This window comes from Hylobates moloch, unplaced genomic scaffold (assembly GCF_009828535.3).
Source record: "Hylobates moloch isolate HMO894 unplaced genomic scaffold, HMol_V3 SCAFFOLD_12, whole genome shotgun sequence".
Taxonomy (NCBI): Eukaryota; Metazoa; Chordata; class Mammalia; order Primates; family Hylobatidae; genus Hylobates; species Hylobates moloch.
In genome coordinates this window covers 101,081,105-101,102,456 of record NW_026652287.1, presented here as the reverse complement: position 1 = coordinate 101,102,456, position 21,352 = coordinate 101,081,105, and the positions used below count along the sequence as shown (strand labels likewise).

The 21,352-nt window shown below is 52.7% G+C and overlaps 1 protein-coding gene across 1 annotated transcript in view; it reads right to left on the bottom strand.

The window, feature by feature from the left end:
• Positions 1–20,964, bottom strand: part of CACNG8 (calcium voltage-gated channel auxiliary subunit gamma 8) — a 31,770-nt gene extending 10,806 nt beyond the window's left edge. Inside the window, exons 1-5 of the mRNA XM_032171622.2 lie at positions 20,940–20,964; positions 20,159–20,509; positions 4,282–4,365; positions 2,824–2,964; positions 4–480 (exon numbers count right to left, since the gene is read on the bottom strand). Of these exons, the coding sequence (XP_032027513.2) occupies positions 4–480; positions 2,824–2,964; positions 4,282–4,365; positions 20,159–20,509; positions 20,940–20,964 (1,078 nt within the window). The remainder of the gene's footprint in view (positions 1–3; positions 481–2,823; positions 2,965–4,281; positions 4,366–20,158; positions 20,510–20,939) is intronic.
• Positions 20,965–21,352: the final 388 nt, after the last annotated feature.

The following is a 21,352-nucleotide window of genomic DNA, read 5'->3' as shown; positions in this document are numbered from 1 at the left end:
CGCCGCCGCCGCCGGCCGCCGCCAGCCCCGCGGCCACGCTGCCCTTGGAGGGGTCGCGGCTGAGCGTGTACATGGAGATGTCCGTGGAGGCAAAGCCCGGGCCCCCGGGGCCGCCGGGAGACGCGTCCCGCGACGGCGACGGCTCGCTGGAGCGGGAGCTAGAGCGGGAGCGGCGGCGGTAGCGGAAGCGGTAACTGGGCAGACGGAGGATGGCCGAGGGGCCGCTCCCGCCACTGCCGCCCGCGCCCCCGCCGGCCTTGAGCAGGTCCGAGCGAGACTGGCAGTGCGCCTCGCGGCTGCGCTCGATGTAGATGTTGACGGCCAGCACGCCGATCACCTCGGCCAGGATGAACGACAGCCCGCCGAAGTAGAAGGACCAGCCGTACGAGTAGTGGTTTTTCTTCTCCTCGTCCCGCTTCGGGCCCGGCTCGCCCGCGTTGGCCGAGATGTACACGATCACGCCGATGATGTTGCTCAGGCCTGGGCGGGGACGGTCAGATGGGAGCCTCGAGGCCACCCCCGGCCCCGCCCCCGCCCCCCGGCCCCGACCCTTGCCCGCCTGCGCCAGCGGGCCCAGGCACCACCCCTAGGCGGTCTAGGCCCCACCCCGAGTGGGCTAGACCCCGGTCCTGGATCTGGCTGACCCAAGTCCTGCCAGAAGTGAACACGACTCCCCGCCCGATGCTCTAGGCGCTTCCCTGCTGGTCTAAGTTCCAACCCAGAGGGCTCGGGCCCACTCTTAGCCAGCCCCAGGCGTCACCTCTGCTGGTCTAATCCAACCCCGGCTGATCTAAACTCCATCCCCCAGGTGGTGTAGGGCCGCCAATAGTCCAGACTGCATCATGCGTGGTCCTGGCCCAGGCAGGCTCAAGCACCCCCTCAGATGGTCTAAACTCCACCCCCAGGTGGTCCAGGCCCTGCCCTGAATGGTCCAGACACGGCCCTGGATGGTACAGGTCCTGCCCCCAGATAGCCCACGGCCCACCTCTGCTGGTCTAACCCAGCCCTGGCTGGTCTAACCTCTGCCCCAGGTGGTCTAGGACCCCACCCCCACCCCCCCCCATTGATCTAAACTCCACCCCCAGGTGATCTAGGACCCCAAATGGTCCAGACAACACCCTAGATGGTCCTGGCCCTGGCTGGTGGTTCAAGTCCCATCTCAGATGGTCTAAACTCCACCCCCGGCTGGTCCAGGCCCTGCTCTGAATGGACAAGACAAGGCCCTGGATGGTCCAGGTCCTGCCTCCGGATAACCCAAGCCCCACCTCTGCTGGTCTAACCCAGCCCTGACTGGTCTAAACTCGGCCCCACGTTGTGTAAGACCCACCCCCAGATGGTCTGGGCTGCCCCCACATGGCATAAACCCCACTCCTCTAGCTAAGGTCCCACCTCTGCTGGTCTAAACCCCACCCTGGCTGGTGGTAACTCCACCCTAAGCGGTACAGGCCCCACCCCCAGGTAGCCTAAGCCCCACTCCCAGAGACTCCAGGCCCTGCCCTGACTGGTCTAAAACCCACTTTTGATGAGATGAGTTTCCAGACCCTGCCCTAATTAGTCTACCTCCATCCTTAACGTTATAAACCTGGGTTTTTCCCAAGCCTCGTCCCTCTGCTCCTTTGAACTCTGTTAATGATGTCATCCTGCTGTGATCAGGCCCTGCCTATCACTTATCTAATCTCTCTTCATATAATTCCTGCCGAGGTATCGATTCTAGGCGCTCCCCTGCTGGTCAAAAATTTGCCTTTAATAAAGCAGGCCCCGCCTTCTACTCTAGGCCCCACCTCCAGCTTACCAAACCCCGCCCCGTGCGGATCTTGGCCAGGGTCCTCCTCGGTCTCAGGTCCAGCTACTCCGCCCTTTCAGATCCTCCAAGCCCCACCCCTTGCGGATCTAGACCCATCCCCAAAGCACACCCTGCTCTTCAAATATGCAAAGCCCTCTCTCTTCTCTGTATTCTACACCTCCAAAAAAGCTCTGCCTCTGGAATTTCCCAATGCTACTCATACGGGGTAGAAAGGGGGCCTTACCCCTTAATTACGTGCCTCTTAAGTGTTCCAGTCCTGGCTCTCTGCTCGTCTAGGCCCTAGCTCTTGAGACGGCCAATCCCAGGTACTGACTGGCTTTGGTCGGCCTCTTGCTTCAATCAGCCAGGTTGACTCTCTGTGCCCTTAAGGACATAACCCCTCCCCCTTTGGCTTTTCCAGGCATCGCCCCGTCTTTTCTAGCCTCTCCTTCTCCAAATGGCAACGGGCAAGGGCCGATTCAGTCTCCCTGACCCAGCCCCTTTAGTTTCCACTTCCCGGTCCTGGACGGTTTCCCAGGACCAGCCCCCTGTTGGATCCACCAAGGTCTCCAAAGGCCCGCCCCTTAAAGCAGGCTCTTCATCGGCGCCTAGATCACTTTCTACCTCTCCTGGGCCCGCCCTCCGAGGCCCAGCCCCGCCTCTCTGTCCTCAAGAGCCCAATTGTGTCTCAAGGTCCCACCCCCTCCCCAGCTCCTCCCCTTCCGTCTCCAGGACGGCGGGCTTAGACTCCTAGGCGCCCGGCGTCTTACGCGCCAGACACCTGTCTGTGCCTCTTTACTCCTCCGAAGGCGACGCGAGAGCTACACCCGCCTTACCCAGCGGGTGGCGATGGAGCTTGGGGACCGCCTAGGAAGGCTCCGGGCCCCCGGGGTTGCTCGGGGCTAGGTGGCTTTGCAGACACACACACGCGCACTTGCACTCACACACACGCGCACATGCACTCGCGCGCGCGCGCACACACACACACACGTGGGCGCGCAGGTGGGCCGCCCCGGTCGCCCCCTCCCTCTGCCTCTCACCTGCTGCCACGAACAGGATCCCTGCGCCCAGAATGATGTTCCTCTTGGACTTGTAGACGCGGGAGGCCGCCACGCACACACCCCCGAGCAGCAGCAGGATGGCGCTAAGGATGGGGAAGATGCTGGAGGCCCGGACAACTCCTGCGGGGGAGGAAGGAAAGGAAAAGGAGGGAGAGCGAGGGCGGTCAGACGCGGCCGCCTGCGCCCCCTTCCCGGCCCCCCATCTCGCGGCGCCTCCCGCCAGTTCTGTGATTCTCTCTCTCCGGCTGTGTTCTGGTTTATTTTACTGTTGCCTCGTTCTCTCTCCTGTTTTTAACATTTCTCTATTTCTCGGTCTGATTTTCTCTCCCTCTTTTTCTTTCTTCTTCGGACTATTTTTCTCTCTCCTGGAATACCTTTCCCCCTCTTTATCGAAATCACTCTCCCTGTTTTTCTCCCAACTTCTCCATGGATCCTCTCCCTTTCTCTTTCTCGTCCCTTCCTTCCTCTCGTCTGCGAATTTCTTTCTCCATATCCCGCAAATCACTTACTATCTCTCTCCACACCCCCTCCCATTTTCTGCCTCGCTTCATCCATCTGGGTTTCTCTCTCTCTCTACATTCCTTCCTCCCTCCTCCTGCTCCCTTTTCTCTTTTGTTTTCTGCCTGGCCTTATCTGTCTTCCTAGGTCTTTCCCCACCCCACCCCGCCCCTTTTTTCGCCTGGCCTCCTCTCTCTTCCTGGGTCTCTCTCTCCCCTCCTTTTCTGCCTGGTTTCTTCAATCTTCCAGGTTTCTCCATTCTCCAATCCCTTCCTCTCCCTTCCTCCTTCCCTCCCTCCCTACCCCCTTTAGGCCTGACTTCATCTATCTGAGTCTCTCTCCCTCTTTTCCTCCCTCCCTTCTTCCCCTTATCTCTCTCCCCCCCTCCCCGCCCCGCCCTCCTTCTCTCTTTCTCTGCAGTCCTTCCTTTCCACCCACCCCTAAAACCCCAGGCAACCAGATTTTGCGATTTCGGAACCTGGCTGAGGCCGCAGCCAATCATCATTTAGGATTTGCCGCGTTCTCGGGGTAGCTACCAATGACAACACAGGCTTTCCCAGCCAGCTCCCAGGAGTGGCCGGTCACCGCCGCAGATTGCCCCCACAGCCCTGCGGCGCGGTGGCCAATCCCGGTCCGGGATTCCACAACCAGTCACGGCGCAGAGTCACCGCGAGGGCCAAATAGAGCAAAGCGGCCAATTAGCGCCCAGGATCCTCCCTCAGCCCGCCCCAAGGTGAGAGGAGGGGGCGGGAGCGAGATCAGTCAGCCAATCGGTGACCACAGGATCTCACTATCTGGACTCGGATTGGCTGGGAGGCTAACCTCGGCGTGTCGATCCAAGTGCCGGAGTCCCAGTGCCTTCTCCCGGCGCCCACCCCGACGCCCTCCAGGCCCCGCGATTTGACCCACTCCCCATGTCTGTCCCGGACCCCCACGTACGGAGTAGATACTCCGCGCTGTCGTGGTCGTAGTCCGTGTCCTCCGGGAAATGATTGATCTTCACGCAGACGCCTCTTTTCAACCCTGGAGGAGCGGGGAGGGCAGTGGTGGGGGCGGATACTTCAGGGTTGGGGGCGGGGCAACCCCACTGACAACAGACCCTTCCCTTCCCCAAACTCCTTCTCTCTCTGGGCTGTTTGGGAGACCGCAAGTCCTGGCTCCTGAGCCCGACTCGTGATATGGGACAAACTTTCAACTTCTCTGGTCTCAGTTTCCCCGCCTGTTAATGAAAAGAAGAAAAGCAAGGAAAAAAACCAAAGTCTAACATCCTTCCAGCACTCACTGCAAGGCCACAGGACCTTTGTCCTGTAAGCTGCGCTAAGTTGCTCCAGCACTCTAGACTTCCGGCTCCCACCTCTGTAAGAAAGAGGGTGTTGTTGGCTTCAATAAAAGCAAGGCGCTTCCCACCTCTCAATTGGCTGAAAAGTCTGGAAATGCGTGGAAAAAAAAACAAGGAAAGTGATGCCGAGGCCGATGAGGACTACACTTCCCATGAGACCCCGTGAAGTCTGGAGTCCAGTTGTGAAAGGGCAGCCGCAGTGGATCATGGGAGTTGTAGTCTCCAGTCCTGTGGGGGGTGGGGAGAGAGAGGGAGAGAGAGAAGTTCCAGTCTCTTTCTGCAGGGAACCTGGAACCTTCTGGAGAGAGATGGAGTAGTTGAAGCAAGCAGAGGTGTGTGAGGGGTGGAGCATGCCTCTAGGGGTCATGCATCCTCATCTCCTTCCCCTCCTAAGATGCTCATCCTCAGCTATTTTCTTATCCTTGGGAACATAATGTTTTACTACCTCTAGCACATAGCTGGAGAAAAAAATTAAAACTATAAATATAAATAATGTAGTTTCCTCAACTGCCCAGCTCTGTCCAGTTCTGCAGGCCTCTGCCCATGCTGTGGAACATTCTGCTCACATTCTTTGCTGATGTAGTACTTTACCTGCAGCAGGCAGCTCAGGAGGCACCTTCTTGAGGAGGCTTTCCCGAGACACACACAGACACACACGCACACTCATTCCTCCCACCAAACTTGGGTCAGTTTCCTGCTCTGAGGTGCCCCGTAGGACATGCATTAGTTGGTAGATGATCTTCTTCGTCCTCGGTAAGCTGAGAGTTCCTGGAGGGAGTAGGGCATGGGAGTCCGATTCCTCTGTGTCCCAGCATTTCTTGGCAGTAGGCCCAGCACACGGGAGACCTCAAGAAATAAGGGTTGAGGCCGGGCACGGTGGCTCACACCTGTAATCCCTGCACTTTGGGAGGCCAAGGTGGGTGGATCACTTGAGGTCGGGAGTTCAAGACCAGCCTGACCAACATGGTGAAACCCAATCTCTACTAAAAATACAAAAATTAGCTGGGCATGGTGGCAGGTGCCTGCAATCCCAGCTACTCGAGAGGCTGAGGCAGGAGAATCGCTTGAACCCAGGAGGTGGAGGTTGCAGTGAGCCAAGGCTGCACCATTACACTCCAGCCTGGGTGACAGAGCGAGACTCCATCTCAAAAGAAAAAAAAAAAAGTAATGAGGGTTGAATGAAGAATGAATGAATGAATGAATGAATATAAGCATAGCAGAAGGTGAGATCAGAGGCAGACCATGACCAGCAAAGAAAAGTAGGGGAAAGAATAGGGATAAAGGAGGAACTGGGAAGAATTAATGTAAGGGAGTGAGTAATACTGCCAAGAGCTAATGTGCGTTCGGTGCTTCCTAGGTGGGCCAACTCATTTGATGCTTCCAAGAGTCCTATGAGATAGATCATGTGGTTTGTGTCCTGTGGCGGCCAAATGTTAGGTATTGAAACGTCTCCATTTTTTTTTATTTTTTATATTTTTTGAGACAGGGTCTCCCTCTGTTGCCCAAGTTTGGAGTGCAGTGGCACAATCTCGACTCACTGCAACCTCCACCTCCTGGGCTCAAGTGATCCTCCTGCCTCAGCCTCCTGAGTAGCTGGGACTACAGGCTTGCGCCACCATGCCCAGCTAAATCTTGCATTTTTTGTAGAGACAGGGTTTCCTCATGTTGCCCACTTTGCCCAGGCTGGTCTTGAACTCCTGACTTCAAGTGATCCGCCCGCCTCAGCCTCCAAAAGTGCTGGGACTACAGGTGTGAGCCACTGCGCTGGCCTCCACCACTTCCTTATTCTGTGTCCTTGCTGGCGTTACACAGGCCAACTTGCTTCAGTTTCCCCACCTATAAAATGCAGAGAACAGGACCTACCTCATGGGACTAATATGGAGATTTAGCACTTTGCCTTGAACACAATTAAGTGCTCAGTTGATAGCAGCTGATATATGGCACCCATTACCCAAACGTGGAAACTGAGGCCCAGAAAGGGGTCATCATTTCACAGCTGATGGTGGCAACAAAACTGAAACACACATCATGAATGTGAGCATCTGGGCTGTTCAACACTGTATTACCAGCAACTAGAACAGTGCCTAGTGCATACTGAGTGCTTAATAAGTATTTTTAATGAAAGAATGATTGGATGGGCCAGGTGTGGTGGCTCACGTCTGTAATTGTAGCAATTTGGGAGACCAAGATGGGTGGATCATCTGAGGTCAGGAGTTCGAGACCAGCCTGGCCAACATGGTAAAACCCTATCACTACTAAAAATACAAAAGTTAGCCAGGTGTGGTGGCATACGCTTGTAGTCCCAGCTACTTGGGAGGCTGAGGCAGGTGAATTGCTGGAATCTGGGAAGTGGAGGTTGCAGCGAGCTGAGATAGTGCCACTGCACTCCAGCCTGGGTGAGACAGCGAGACTCAGTCTCAAAAAAGAAAAAGAAGAATGATTGAATGGGTCCACAAGCACATGAAAAGATGCTCAATTTCACTAATCATTGGGGAAATGCAATCAAAACCACAATGAGATATCATCTCATATCCGTTAGTATGGCTACTATTAAAAATAAATAAAATAGGCCGAGTGCAGTAGCTCATGCCTGTAATCCCAGCACTTTGGGAGGCAGAGGTGGGTGGATCACAACGTCAAGAGATTGAGACCATCCTGGCCAACATAGTGAAACCCCGTCTCTACTAAAAACACAAAAATTAGCTGGGCATGGTGGTGTGCACCTGTAGTCCCAGCTACTCGGGAGGCTGAGGCAGGAGAATCACTTGAACCCGGGAGGTGGAGGTTGCAGTGAGCCAAGATAGCGCCACTGCACTCCAGCCTGGTGACAGAGCAAGATTCCATCTCTAAATAAATAAATAAATTAAATTAAAATAGGCTGGGTGCGGTAGCTCACGTCTGTAACCCCAGCACTTTGAGAGGCCGAGGTGGGTGGATCACGTGGTCAAGAGATCGAGACCATCCTGCCCAACATGGTGAAACCCTGTCTCTACTAAAAATACAAAAATTAGCTGGGCATGGTGGTGTGTGCCTATAGTCCTAGCTACTTGGGAGGCTGAGGCAGGAGAATCGCTTGAACCCAGGAGGTGGAGGTTGCAGTGAGCCGAGATCATGCCACTGCACTCCAGCCTGGGTGACAGAGTGAGACTCTGTCTCAAAAATAAATAAATAAAATAACACGTGTTGTGAAGGATGTGGAGAAATTGGAATCTTGTGCACTGTTGGTAGAAATATAAAATGGTGCAGTGGCTATGGAAAACAGTGTCGAGGTTCCTCAAAAACTACAAATAGAATTATCATATGATCCAGCAATGCCAGTACTGGGGATAGACCCAAAAGAATTAAAAGCAGGGACTCAAATAGATATTCATACACTCATGTTCATAGTAGCATTGTTCACAATAGCCAAAAAGGGGAAACACCCCAGTGCCCATTGACCGATGAAAGGATAAACAACATGTGCTATATACATACAATGGAATATTATTCAGCCTTCAAAGGGAAGCGAATTATGATACATGCTGTAAACATAGATAAACCTTGAAGACATTATACTCAGTGAAATAAGCCAGTAACAAAAAGACAAATACTGTGTCATTCCACTTATATGAAATACCTGGAATAATCAAATTCATAGAGATAAAGTATCATGGTAGTTGCCAGGGCTGGAGGGATGGGGGATGTGTAGTTATTTAACAGGTACTGAGTTTCCGTTTTGCAAGATGAAAAGAGTTCTGGAGATTGATTGCACAACAACATGAGTGCACTTACCACTACTGAAATGCATACTTAAAAACGATGAAGATGGTAAATTTATGTTATGTATAATTTACTACAATTATCAAAATGAATGAATGAATGAATGAGCGAATGAGTGAATGAATATACAACGCCCACGTACAAACTCTTACCCATCAGCACCTCCACCACGATGTGGTAGGTAAGATGACAAGCTCAATGTCCCTCCTTTCTTTTTTTTTGAGACAGAGTCTCACTCTGTCGCCCAGGCTAAAGTGCAATGGCTCGATCTCGGCTCACTGCAACTTCCACCTCCTGGGTTCAAGCTGTTCTCTTGCCTCAGCTCCTGAGTAGCTGGGATTACAGGCGTGTGCCACCACGCCCAGCTAATTTTTGTATTTTTAGTAGAGATGGGGTTTCACTGTGTTAGCCAGGATGGTCTCGATCTCCCGACCTCAGGTAATCCTCCTGCCTCGGCCTTCCAAAGTGCTGGCAGTACAGGGGTAAGCCGCCTTGTCCAGCTTTTCTTTTTTCTGTCTTTTTTTTTTTTTTTTTTTGAGACGGAGTCTCGCTCTGTCACCCAGGCTGGAGTGCAGTGCTGTGATCTCGGCTCACTGCAAGCTCCGCCTCCCGGGTTCACGCCATTCTCCTGCCTCAGCCTCTCTGAGTAGCTGGGACCACAGGCGCCCGCCACCACGCCCGGCTAATTTTTTGTATTTTCAGTAGAGACGAGGTTTCACCGTGGTCTCGATCTCCTGACCTCGTGATCCGCCCGCCTCGGCCTCCCAAAGTGCTGGGATTACAAGCGTGAGCCACCGTGCCCGGCCTTCTTCTTCTTCTTCTTTTTTTTTTTTTTTAAGAGATAGCGTCTCACTCTGTTGCCCAGGCTGGAGTGCAGTGGCGCAATCTCGGCTCACTGCAAACTCCCCCTCCCAGGTTCAAATGATTCTCCTGCCTCAGCCTCCCAAGTACCTGGGATTACGGGCACCTGCCACCACGCCTGGCTAATTTTCATATGTTTAGTAGAGATGGGGTTTCACCATGTTGGCCAGGCTGGTCTCAAACTCCTGGCCTCAGGTGATCCACCCACGTCAGCCTCCCAAAGCGCTAGGGTTACAGGCGTAAGCCACCACGCCCAGCCTGCTCCCTCCTTTTTTGAATGGGATCGTAGTAATTCTCTCAAAATATTCGTGATGATTAAATGAGACTGAGCATGTAAACCACATGGCACGCTGAGTTGCTGAACAGGTTAGTGGCGACAGTAATAATAACTACTCTGACTGAGCACTAACCGTGCACCAGGTACTGCTCCAAGCATTTGACCGGTGGTTAATAACTTGCTCCGTCCCTAGGACAAACCTTCGGAGGTAGGCAGCGACAGCATCCTTGCTTTACAGATGAGGAAACGGAGGCATAGGGAGCTGAAGAAGTTGCCCAAAGCCCCATTGGGGGTGAGTGATGGGGAGAGGTTCCTTCCAGCACAGCTCGGTTTGGGAGGTCGGCATATTTAAGACAGTAGAGTCTGGTGGCTGTGGGGGTTACTGATCGTGGGCTCTGTAATCCAACTCTCTGGACACACATCCCAACGCACCACTTCCCAGCTGCGTGGTTTTGGAACCAGATCGTCCCTGAGCCTCTGCTCTCTCATTGGGAAATTGAGGACAGTAGTGTGACTTTAGAGGGCTTTAGTGAAATTTCAATGAAAGTTAGGCACAGAAAGCTGGGCACAGTGGCTCATGCCTGTAATCCTAGCACTTTGGGAGGCCAAAGCGGGTGGATCACCTGAGGTCAGGAGTTCGAGACCAGCCTGGCCAACGTGGTGAAACCCCGTCTCTACTAAAAATACAAAAATTAGCCAGGCATGGTGGCAGGCAATCCCAACTACTCAGGAGGCTGAGACAGGAGAATTGCTTGAACCTGGGAGGTGGAGGTTTCAGTGAGCAGAGATCACACCATTGCACTCCAGCCTGGGCGACAAGATCGAAACGCTGTCTCAAAAAAAAAAAAGAAAGAAAGAAAAAGAAAAGAAAGGCACAGAAGACCAGGCGCAGTGGCTCACAGCTGTAATCCCAGCACTTTGCGAGGCCCAAGTGGGCGGATCACCCGAGGTCAGGAGTTCAAGACCATCCTGGCCAACATGGTGAAACCCTGTCTCTACTAAAAAATACAAAAACTAGCCTGGCATGGTGATGGGTGCCTGTAATCCCAGCTACTCAGGAGCCTGAGGCAGGAGAATTGCTTGAACCCAGGCAGCGGAGTTTGCAGTGAGCCGAGATTGTGCCAGTGCACTCCAGCCTGGGGGACAGAGCAAGACTCCATCTGAAAAAAAACGAAAGTTAGGCACAGAATACACCTTAGTTATGCCTAATGCCACCGATCAAGCTAGGAGTTTTTCTTGTGCATGGATCGTGATGTCGTGGCCCTGAGTCTCTTCCCAGGGGCTGCCTAGTGCAGACCCGGGCGTGCGAGGGTTAAGGGGCAGCTTTCTTGCAGTGCGGACACGTGGAGAACTGGGATCCAACCCACTCTGCCCCTCGCAGGCTGGGTGGTCCAGGCTGAGCCACTTCCCCTTTCTGGCCATCAGATTCCTGCTAATAATACATTCCCCTGGCAAAATGGCGAGGGCTCAATGAGATAATAAGCCGGGCAAAGTGCTAGCAAAGGGGCTTTGTGTGGTCGGCACTAATAAATAGGGCTGTGGGCCCAGACTCCAGTCCTGAGAGAAGACCTGGGGGTGTGGCTGAAATCCCTGTGGAGGGGGCACAAGCTGGGCTGTCCCATGCAGATGCCTTCAGCTCCCAACACTTGAAACGTGGCAATGGAGAGGTTCTGTGAGGGTAAAATATTTACTGGGTTTCAGACTCAGGATGGGGAAAAAAGGGAGAGAGAGTGTGTATGTATAATATTTCATTAATAATTTTTATACTGATTACATGTTCAAGTGATAATATCGTGGCTATGCTGGGTACCTGTTCCTTTTTATTTATTTTAATGTAGCTACTAGAAAAATTCTAATTTTCTTTTTTTTTTTTTTTTTTTTTTTGAGACAGAGCCTCGCTCTGTCGCCCAGGCTGGAGTGCAGTGGCACAATCTTGGCTCACTGCAACCTCCACCTCCCGAGTTCAAGCAATTCTCCTGACTCAGCCTCCCGAGTAGCTAGAATTACAGTTGCCCACCACCGCACCCAGCTAAATTTTGTTTTTTTAGTAGAGATGGGGTTTCACCATGTTGGCCAGGCTGGTCTCCAACTCCCGACCTTAGGTGATCCACCCGCCTCGGCCTCCCAAAGTGCTGGGACTACAGGCGTGAGCCACCATGCCCAGCCTAAAAATTTTAACTATACATGGTCACCCATGTTATATTTCTTTCTTTCTTTTTTTTTTTTTTTTTTTTTTTGAGATAGGGTCTTGCTCTATCACCCAGGCTGGAGTGCAGTGGCACAATCACAGCTCACTGCAGCCTCGACCTCCTGGGCTCAAGCAATCCTTCTACCTCAGCCTCCCTAGTAGTGGGGACTACAGGCGTGTATCACCATGCCCAACTAATTTTTAATTTTTTACACAGGCGGGGTCTCCCTATGTTGCCCAGGCTGGTCTTAAACTCCTGGACTCAAGCAATCCTCTCACCTCGGCCTCCCAAAATGCTGGGATTACAGGGGTGAGCCACTGGCCCATCCTTGTGTTATATTTCCTTTTTCTTTCTCACTCTGGAATCTCACTCTTGCCCAGGCTGTAGTGCAGTGGCGCCATCTCAGCAAACAGCAACCTCCGCCTCCTGGGTTCAAGCGATTCTCCTGCCTCAGCCTCCCAAGTAGCTGGGATTAGAAGCACCCACCACTACGCCCAATTTTTGTATTTTTAGTAGAGACGGGGTTTCACCATATAGGCCAGGCCGGACTCGAACTGCTGACCTCAAGTGATCCGTCCACCTTGGCCTCCCAAAGTGCTGGGATTACAAGGCGTGAGCCACTGGCTCAGCCTCATGTTATATTTCTACTGGGAAGTGCTGGAACTCCTGGGTCATCAGAGTGGAGGAGATCAGGACTTGGTCACATTAGAATTCCCAATAATAATAAGGAGAAGAACAGCCGAGCAACAACAACAAAATGCAACGCTATAATCTAGTTCTTCCTCTGTGCCTGCTAGTCTTTGAAATGCTTTACTCATATCAGCTCATTGAATCCCTCCCTGGCCCTGTGAGTTAGGGTCTATTAGGATTCTCGTTTCCCTGATGATGGAATGGAGGCACAGCAAGGTTAAATATATGGCCAAGGTCACGATGCTGGACGTGGCAAACAAAAGATAAACCCAATCAGTCTTATTTCTCAGAGTTTGTTTTTCTTTTTCTTTAAGAGTAAAGTGGGGCTGGGCGTGGTGGCTCATGCCTGTAATCCCAGCACTTTGGGAGGCTGAAGCAGGCAGATCACTTGAGGTCAGGAGTTCGAGACCAGCCTGGCCAACATGGCGAAATCATGTCTCTACTAAAAATACAAAAAAAATTAACCGGGTATGGTGGCGCATGCCTGTAGTCCCAGCTACTCAGGAGGCTGAGGCACAAGAATTGCTTGAACCCGGGAGGCAGAGGTTTCAGTGAGCCAAGATCATGCCATTGCACTCCAGCCTGGGCAACAGAGCAAGACTCCATCTCAAAAAGAAATTAAAAAAAAAAAAAAAAGAGTAAAGTGGGCCAAGGCGGGCAGATCACTTGAGGTCAGGAGTTTGAGACCAGCCTGGCCAACATGGTGAAACCCCGTCTCTACTAAAAATACACAAATTAGCTGGGCATGATGGCAGACACCTGTAACCCCAGCTACTCGGGAGGCTTTGTCTCAAAAAAAAAAACCTGGTAGGCCGAGGCATGCGAATTGTTTTTTTTTTTTTTTTTTTTTTTGAGACAGAGTCTTGCTCTATTGCCCAGGCTGGAGTGCAGTGGCGTGATCTCGGCTCACTGAAAACTCCGCCTCCCAGGTTCACGCCATTCTCCTGTCTCAGCCTCCGGAGTAGCTGGGACTACAGGCACCTGCCACCGTGCCCGGCTAATTTTTTGTATTTTTAGTAGAGACGGGGTTTCACCATGTTAGCCAGGATGGTCTTGATCTCCTGACCTCGTGATCCGCCCGCCTCAGCCTCCCAAAGTGCTGGGATTACAGGCATGAGCCACCGCACCCTGCCAGCCTCCCGATTACCTGGGGTTACAGGCGCTTGCCACCAGCCCCGGCTAATATTTTTGTATATTTAGTAGAGACAGGGTTTCACCATGTTGACCAGGCTGGTCTCAAACTCCTGGCCTCAGGTGATCCACCCGCCTTGGCTTCCCAAAGTGCTGGGATTACAGGTGTGAGCCACCGCACTCAGCTGAAAGCAAGTTTATTAAAGACAGTAAAGGAATAAAGAACAGCTGCTCCTTAGGCAGAGCAGCCTCCGAGCTTGTTTCAATCATTACATTCTACTACACCTGTCAGACACACTCCAAAGGGAGATGGAGATTGAGCCCGAGAGTTCCCAGGGGCACAGTGACTGCAGGAGGCAATGACTCAGGGGGGCCCAGTTTCTACACCCCTGGAGCCCCGATGGGCTGAAAGCAAGTGGATTTGTTGCTTCGTTCTCCTACAAAACCAGACACACCTGGATTCAAATCCAGATGCTGGGCCGGGCAGGATGGCTCACGCCTGTAATCCCAATACGTTGAGAGGCCGGGGGTGAGAGGATTGCTTGAGCCCAGGAGTTCTAGACCAGGCTGGGCAATGTGGTGAGACCCATCTCTAAAAAAAAAAGTAAACAAATCAGAAACAAAAACAAATCCAGACCCTACTGCATATTAACTGTGTGACCTTGGGCAAATCACTTCACCTCTCTGAGCCTTCACTTCTTCTTTTAGAATGGGAATAATGAAAGTACCGGCCCGGCGCGGTGGCTCACACCTGTAATCCCAGCACTTTGGGAGGCCAAGGCGGGCAGATCACCTGAGGCCAGAGTTTGAGATCAGCCTGATCAACATGGTGAAACCCCATCTCTACTAAAAGTACAAAAATTAGCCGGGTGTGGTGGTGGGTACCTGTAATCCCAGCTACTAAGGAGGCTGAGGCGGGAGAATTGCTTGAACCCAGGAGGTGGAGGTTGCAGTGGGTTGAGATCACGCCTCTGCACTCCAGCCTGGGCGACAGAGCAAGAATCTGTCTCAAAAAAAAATTAATAAAAATAAATAAATAAAGTACCTACTTTGCAGGGTTATTGTGCACATCCAGTGACAAATGAATGACAATGACAAGAACAACGGAGTCAGCCTTCTTTCCTCCTCTCCTTGAAACACTAACTTCCTTTGGCTTCCAGGACATCCAAGGACCTGTTTTTCCCCAAACCTGTGGCCACTCCTTTCTCCACTCCTTTGATGACTTCTCATCTCCTTCTCTTTTTTTTTTTTTTTTTTTTGTGAGATGGAGTCTCACTCTGTTGCCCAAGCTGGAGTGCAGTGGCACGATCCCAGCTCACTGCAACCTCCACCTCCAGGGTTAAAGTGATTCTCCTGCCTCAGCCTCCCGAGTAGCTGGGATGACAGGCACATGCCACCATGCCTGGCTAATTTTTGTATTTTTAGTAGAGACAGGGTTTCACCATGTTGGTCAGGCTGGTCTTGAACTCCTGACCTCGTGATCCGCCTGTCTCAGCCTCCCAAAGTGCTGGAATTACGGGCGTGAGCCACCGCACCCGGCCATCTCCCTCACATTTTAATAGTGGACTGGCCGAAGGCTTAAGCCTTCAATGACATAATGACATTTTATCATTTGTTCTGGTCTCTTCTCTCTCTTTTTTTTTTTTGAGATGGGGTCTTGCCCTGTCGCCCAGACTGGAGTGCAGTGGTGCAATCATGGCTCACTTTAGCCTTGACTTCCTGGGTGTAAACAATCCTCCCACCTACGCCTCCTGAGTAGCTGGGACCACAGGCACGCACCAGCACTTCCAGCTAATTTTTAAATTATTTGTAGAAACAAGGTCTCGCTATTTTCTCCAGGCTGGTCTCCAACTCCTGGGCTCAAGTGATCTTCCTGCCTTGGCCTCCCAAAGTGCTGGGATTATAGGTGTGAGCCACTGCATCCAGCTGTCTCTTCTCTAAGTGATTCCATCCATCTAATTCATCTATATGACGATGCCCCTCAAATTGATATCTCCAGCCCAGCCTCTGGCCTCATATATCATATCTTTAACAACCTGAATCAGTGGTCAGCAAACTATGGCTCACAGGCCAAATCCAGCTAAGAATGGGTTTTACGTGTTTTTAATGATTGAGAAAATGTCAAAGAAGAAGATGATTTTGTGGCATGTTTTTTTTCTTGGAGTCTCTCTCTGTTGCCCAGGCTGGAGCGCAGTGACGCGATCTCGGCTCACTGCAACCTCCACTTCCTGGGTTCAAGCAATTCTCCTGCCTCAGCCTACCAAGTAGCTGGGACTACAGGCGTGTGCCACCACGCCTGGCTAATTTTGTATTTTTAGTAGAGACGGGTTTTCACCATGTTGGCCAGGCTGGTCTTGAACTCCTGACCTCAGGTGATCCACCTACTTTGGCCTCCCAAAGTGCTGGGATTACAGGTGTGAGCCACTGCGCCCGGTGAAATTCAGATTTTAGTGTCCATAAATGAAGTCTCATTGGAACACTTACTTACAGACTGTCTTGGCCGTTTTCACGAGTGATTGTGATAGAGACTGCTCCACAAAGCCTGAAATATTTACTATATGGCACTTTATAGGACCTTCACTGTGCTGACCTCTGTCCACATGTTATCTGTTAATGGGCATCGTAAACTTAACATGCCCAAAACTGAGCCCATGATCCCTCTCCTTCATAATAAATTTGATAAGAGAAAATAAATAAAACAGCTGCTGTTTCATCTTATGAATGGCTCCCCTATTCTCAGGAGCTCAGGCCAAAGCTTTAGAGCGGTGATTCTCAACTCAGGGCGATTTTATCCCCCAGGAGACAGCTGACAATGTTTAGACACAATTTACAATTTTGGTTGTCACGACTGGGAAGGGCGCTGCTGGCAACCTAGTGGGAGAGATCAAGGCTGTTGCTCAGCATCCTACAATGCACAGGACGGCCCCTCCACACAGAATTAGCCACCCCAAAATATCAACCGTGCTGCGGTGGAAAAACCCTGCTTTGGAGACAGCCCTGGCTCTTCTCTCTCATATCCTACAACTGCTCCATCAGCAATTCCTGCCCACGGTAGCTCCAGAATATACTAAAAATTCAAACAACTTCCCAAACCCTACTGCCCCCACCCTAGATGAGCCTCTTGTTGTCTCATTTGCCTTCCCCTCGGTCATTTGTTAACACAGCAGCAAGAAACATACTGCAAAAATGTAAGTCAGCTCATGTGACTCCTCTGCTCAAGAACCTTCAACGGCTCCCATCTCCGAATCTAAAGCAAAGTGCTTTCTGGGATGTATAAGAAGCTGTGAGGCCGGATGCAGTGGCTTACACCTGTAATCCCAATACATCGGGAGGCTGAGGCAGGAGGATCGCTTGAGCCCAGGAGTTTGAGACCAGCCTGGGCAATATAGTGAGACCCTGTGTCTACAAAAAATGGGGGCATATGCCTGTAGTTCTAGCTATTTGGGAGGCTGAGGCAAGAGGACGGCTTGGGTTCAGGAGTTCAAGGCTGCAGTGAGCTATGGTCTTCCCATTGCACACCAGCCTGGGTGACAGAGCAAAACCCTGCCTAAAACAAAAAAAGAAACACACACACACACACACACACACACACACACACACACACACACACAGAGAGAGAGAGAACCTGGCCAGGCATGGTGGCTCACATCTGTAATCCCAGCATTTTGGGAGGCCTAGGCGGGCCAATCACTTGAGGTCAGAAGTTCAAGACCAGCCTGGCCAACATGGTAAAACCCCGTCTCTACTAAAAATACAAAAATTAGCCGGGTGTGATGGTGCACACCTGTGATTCCAGCTACTCGGGAGGCTGAGGTATGAGAATCGCTTGAACCCAGGAGGCCGAAGTTGCAGTAAGCCAAGATCACGCCACTGCACTACAGCTTAGGTGACAAAGCAAGACTCTGTTTCAATAAATAAATAAATAAAATAATTTAAAAAAAACCAGAACCTGTGGGATGGGGACCCTGATAGCCCTACGACTGCACCTCCTCCTACTACGTTCCCCACCACCCACTCTGCCCCGGCCACACTGACCTCCCACTGGCTTGATCGACACACAGCCACACTCCCACCTCAGGGCCTCTGCGCCTGCTATTCCTACAGTCTGAAGCACTTTCCTCCATCTCTTACTTCCCTCAGACCTGCAATCAAATGTCACCTGCTCGGGGAAGCTTTTCCTAGATTCCTTATCCACTTCCCACAGGGATCCCTGACACCTCCCATCCCCTCCCCCAACTCCTTGTCCTCCTTAGCATTCAGTTCTATCTAACACCCTAAAGGTTGACTTTACCTCCATCATTATCTGTCTCTCCCTTAGAATAGAAGATATATAACGACGGGAGGTTTTGTCTGTTTGTTTTCTGCTGCTGCAGCCCCAGAATCCAGAACAATGCCTGGCACATAATATAAACTCAATAAAAATGGGACGTTGAATGAGTGAATGAATGAATGACATCCCTACTAGATGCCACGTGCTGTCCTAGGGGTTCCATGATGCGAGCCCTCACACTTGGCTCTATGCCTGGTACTTAGTCAGACCAGTGAACGGACATGAACTCAAACTTCCACAGGAGAGACAAATAACATCACGAGAGCCGTGGGAGGAATGGGAGGCAATATGGAGCGGATGGAGGTGACTGTGGGGAAACGGAGACCCCCCAGCTGCTGCTCAGATCCGGCCCATCGTGGTCAGGGTAGAACAGAGGCTTGTGCTAGATCTTCCGCTAGCTCAGAAGAAGCCGGAAATCAGAACTACAATAGGAAGCCTCCCTATTTTTAACTGTTGGCAATGGATTCAGATTTTGCTTTCAGTTTTAAACACTTTGTACACTAGACAGAGCGCATCTGCGAATCCCATCCATGGGATTCGAGTTCTGCTCTTGGCTCTGCCCCTTTCTCAGCTAGGTGACCTTGGGCAAGTGACTTCACTTCTCTGAGCCTCAGTTTACCCATCCCCAACAGGGAGGTGGTTGCCCGCCTCATAGGATTAAATGAGATAACGTTCCTGGCTTGTCGTGAACACTCAGCAAACCAGAGGAAGAAGGCGCAGAGGAAATAGAGGGGGATGAAAAAGAGAAGCAAGAGATTTCAATGTTTTGGCCAAATGGGGCGTCAGGATGGCTGGTTCCACTCCTTCACGTTGCAGACAAGGGCTGTGAGGCTGGGGTGCAGGGGGGGGGAAGATAGTGGTCACACAACGGGGCAGATATGCAGCGGGACTGGCACCCAGGACTCCTGCTTCCCAGCCCCACAGCTCTGTGATACTCAGGAAAGAAATACTCATGCCAAGAGTGGGAGAGAGAAGGGGTTGACGCAGCAGAGGGCAGGAGTCTTGGAGAAGTGGGGGAGTCGAGAGCCAGGGAGCCGAGCTAGGAGAGAAGCTGTGAGAGGGAGAACAGGACAGAGGAAAAGAACCAAGACGAAGATCCGAGGAGGTAGCAGGGGCAGGAACGAGGAGCCTTAACGCAAAGGCATGAGGCATCGAGTCAGGACGACGTCAAAGAAGGCAGGAGTGGAGGAAGAGGGAGTGGAGCCCACTAAAGGAAAAAGGACGAAAGGACCAGGAAGGGAAGTTGGAGGGCATCCTGGTGGGAGAGACGTGGGAGGTGGCACTGATGGGGAGAGAAAGATGTACAGGAGGAGAAGCACAAGGCAGAAAAGAGAGAAGGTCATGAGTGAGGGCAAGTTAAGGCACGAAGTTTCAGGGGAGCAGCAGCCAAAGAGAAGGGGAAAGACACAGAGACTGGGCCATGAAAGTGGGCGAGAAAGGCAGGAGAATTCCGAGGACCGGGGAACATGTCATGGGGCACGAGGGAGAGGAAACGAAGGGGCAGGTGGAGCGGAGGAGCAGGGTCAAGATGAACTGAGGGGAAAGAGGGAGAAAGAGGCTGCTGGGTGTGGTGGCTCATGCCCGTCATCCCAGCACTTTGGAGGCCGAGGCAGGAGGATCTCTTGAGCTCAGGAGCTCAAGACCAGCCTGGGCAACAGGAGACCTCATCTCTACAAATCATGAAAAAAATTAGCTGGGCACAGTGGCTCACGCCTGTGGTCCCAGCTACTCAGGAGGCAGAGGTGGGAGGATAGCTTGAGCCCAGGGGTTCGAGGCTGCAGTGAGCTGTGATTGTGCCACTGTACTCCAGCCTGGGTGACAGAGTGAGATCTTGTCAAAAAAAAAAAAAAAAAAAAAAAAAAAAGGAGAAAAGGCACAGGGCAGAGTGGAAGAAATGAAACAGGAGGAGCCCCAGGTACTGGAGAGAGGGAAGACGCAGGGTTGTGATGGGGCAGCGCAGGAGACACGGACTAGGGAAAGATAGGATAAGGGGGTTCAGCGGAGAGGCAGAGGGGCTGCAGAGGGACCAGGCCGAGGAATTCCGCAGGGTGCCAGGACGCAGGGAGGAGTGGGAAGGGAGAGGAGGTCAGGGGCGCGAGTGGGAAGGCGCAGAATCCCCTCTGGCAGAGGAAGAGGGGTGCCCGAGGGGGCCCCAGGATCAGGGACAGGCAGCCCCGGGAGGCTCAGGGTCTCTCGGAGGGGAGCGGCGGGGGCTGCGGGGAGGGCCGCCCGCACCCTACCTTCCAGGCAGCAGATCCTCCAGAGGCCCGAGTGCGTGAGGCCGCCGGGGTCCTTCTTCTCCGAGGCGCCGCCGCCCCCGCGATGGGGGGTCCCGTCGTCGCCGCCGGCCGTGAGGTTGGTGGTGTTGCAGATGAGGGCGCGCGTGTAGAGCCAGTAGTCAGTGCTGATGGCGATGGTCATGAGGCCGAAGGCGGCGAAGGCGCCCACCGTCGTCAGCAGCACCTGCACCCCCTTCTCGCACCAGAGGCCCCGCTCTTCGTTCCAGCGCTTCAGCGACTCCAGTTTGACCACGGGCAGCCGGGGGGCCGTGGGCCACCACCGGGGCAGCGGGGGCGGGGCCGTGCCGGCGGCTGGGGGGGGTCACAGCGCAGGCAGAAGCGGGGGCCCCGGGGCCGGCGGGGCTGGGGAGGGGGCGGCGAGGAGGAGGCTGCGGCCGGGGAGGGGGTCAGAGCGCGGCCATGGTCGGCGGCTGGTGGAGGGCAAGGAGCGAGATCTCGCATTAGAGGAGAAGAAGGCACAGGTACCTCCCCCAGTCCCCGCCCCCCCCTAAAATCCCTGCCTCAGCTCCAGAAACTCCTTCCACTCGGGGCTCCACTGCTTCCCTTTCTCAAAAAAAAAAATAATAATAATAAATAAATAAAATAAAATAAAATAAAATCTCTCTCCACTCTTGTCTTCCGCCCAAGAGTCATCCCACCATCCCACTAACCCCACTCAGAGGAGTCCCCACCACCGCTCACACTCACAGCCCTCGCCCCTAGTGGGCTCCACGGTCCTCACCGCATGGGAAGCCACCGCCCCCCATGATGCCAGCCCCACGCCTCCTCCTCCCCAGGAACCCCTGTCGCGTTCTTCCTTCCTTAGAGACCCCCGCCCCATCACCATTCAGTTCCCACCAGTTCTCCCCACTCTTCCCCTGCAAGCCCCACCTCTCCACCTGCTAGAACCCTTCCCTGTCTCCCCAACTTTTCCCTGAGCGCCTCCACAACTTAAGAAGCCCGAGCAGCACCGCTTCTGCGGGAGTAACCTCCGCGAGCCCCCTCCGGTCTGGCTTTTGTCATTCCATCACTCCAAATGGTCCCCCACAATTTCCTCTCCTTAGGAAAAATAAATCTCTCAATCTCTCTTCAACTAAAAAGGAAAAATTAAAAGAAGAAGAAAAAGAAAAAGAGAATCCCAGCTGGCCCTCACAG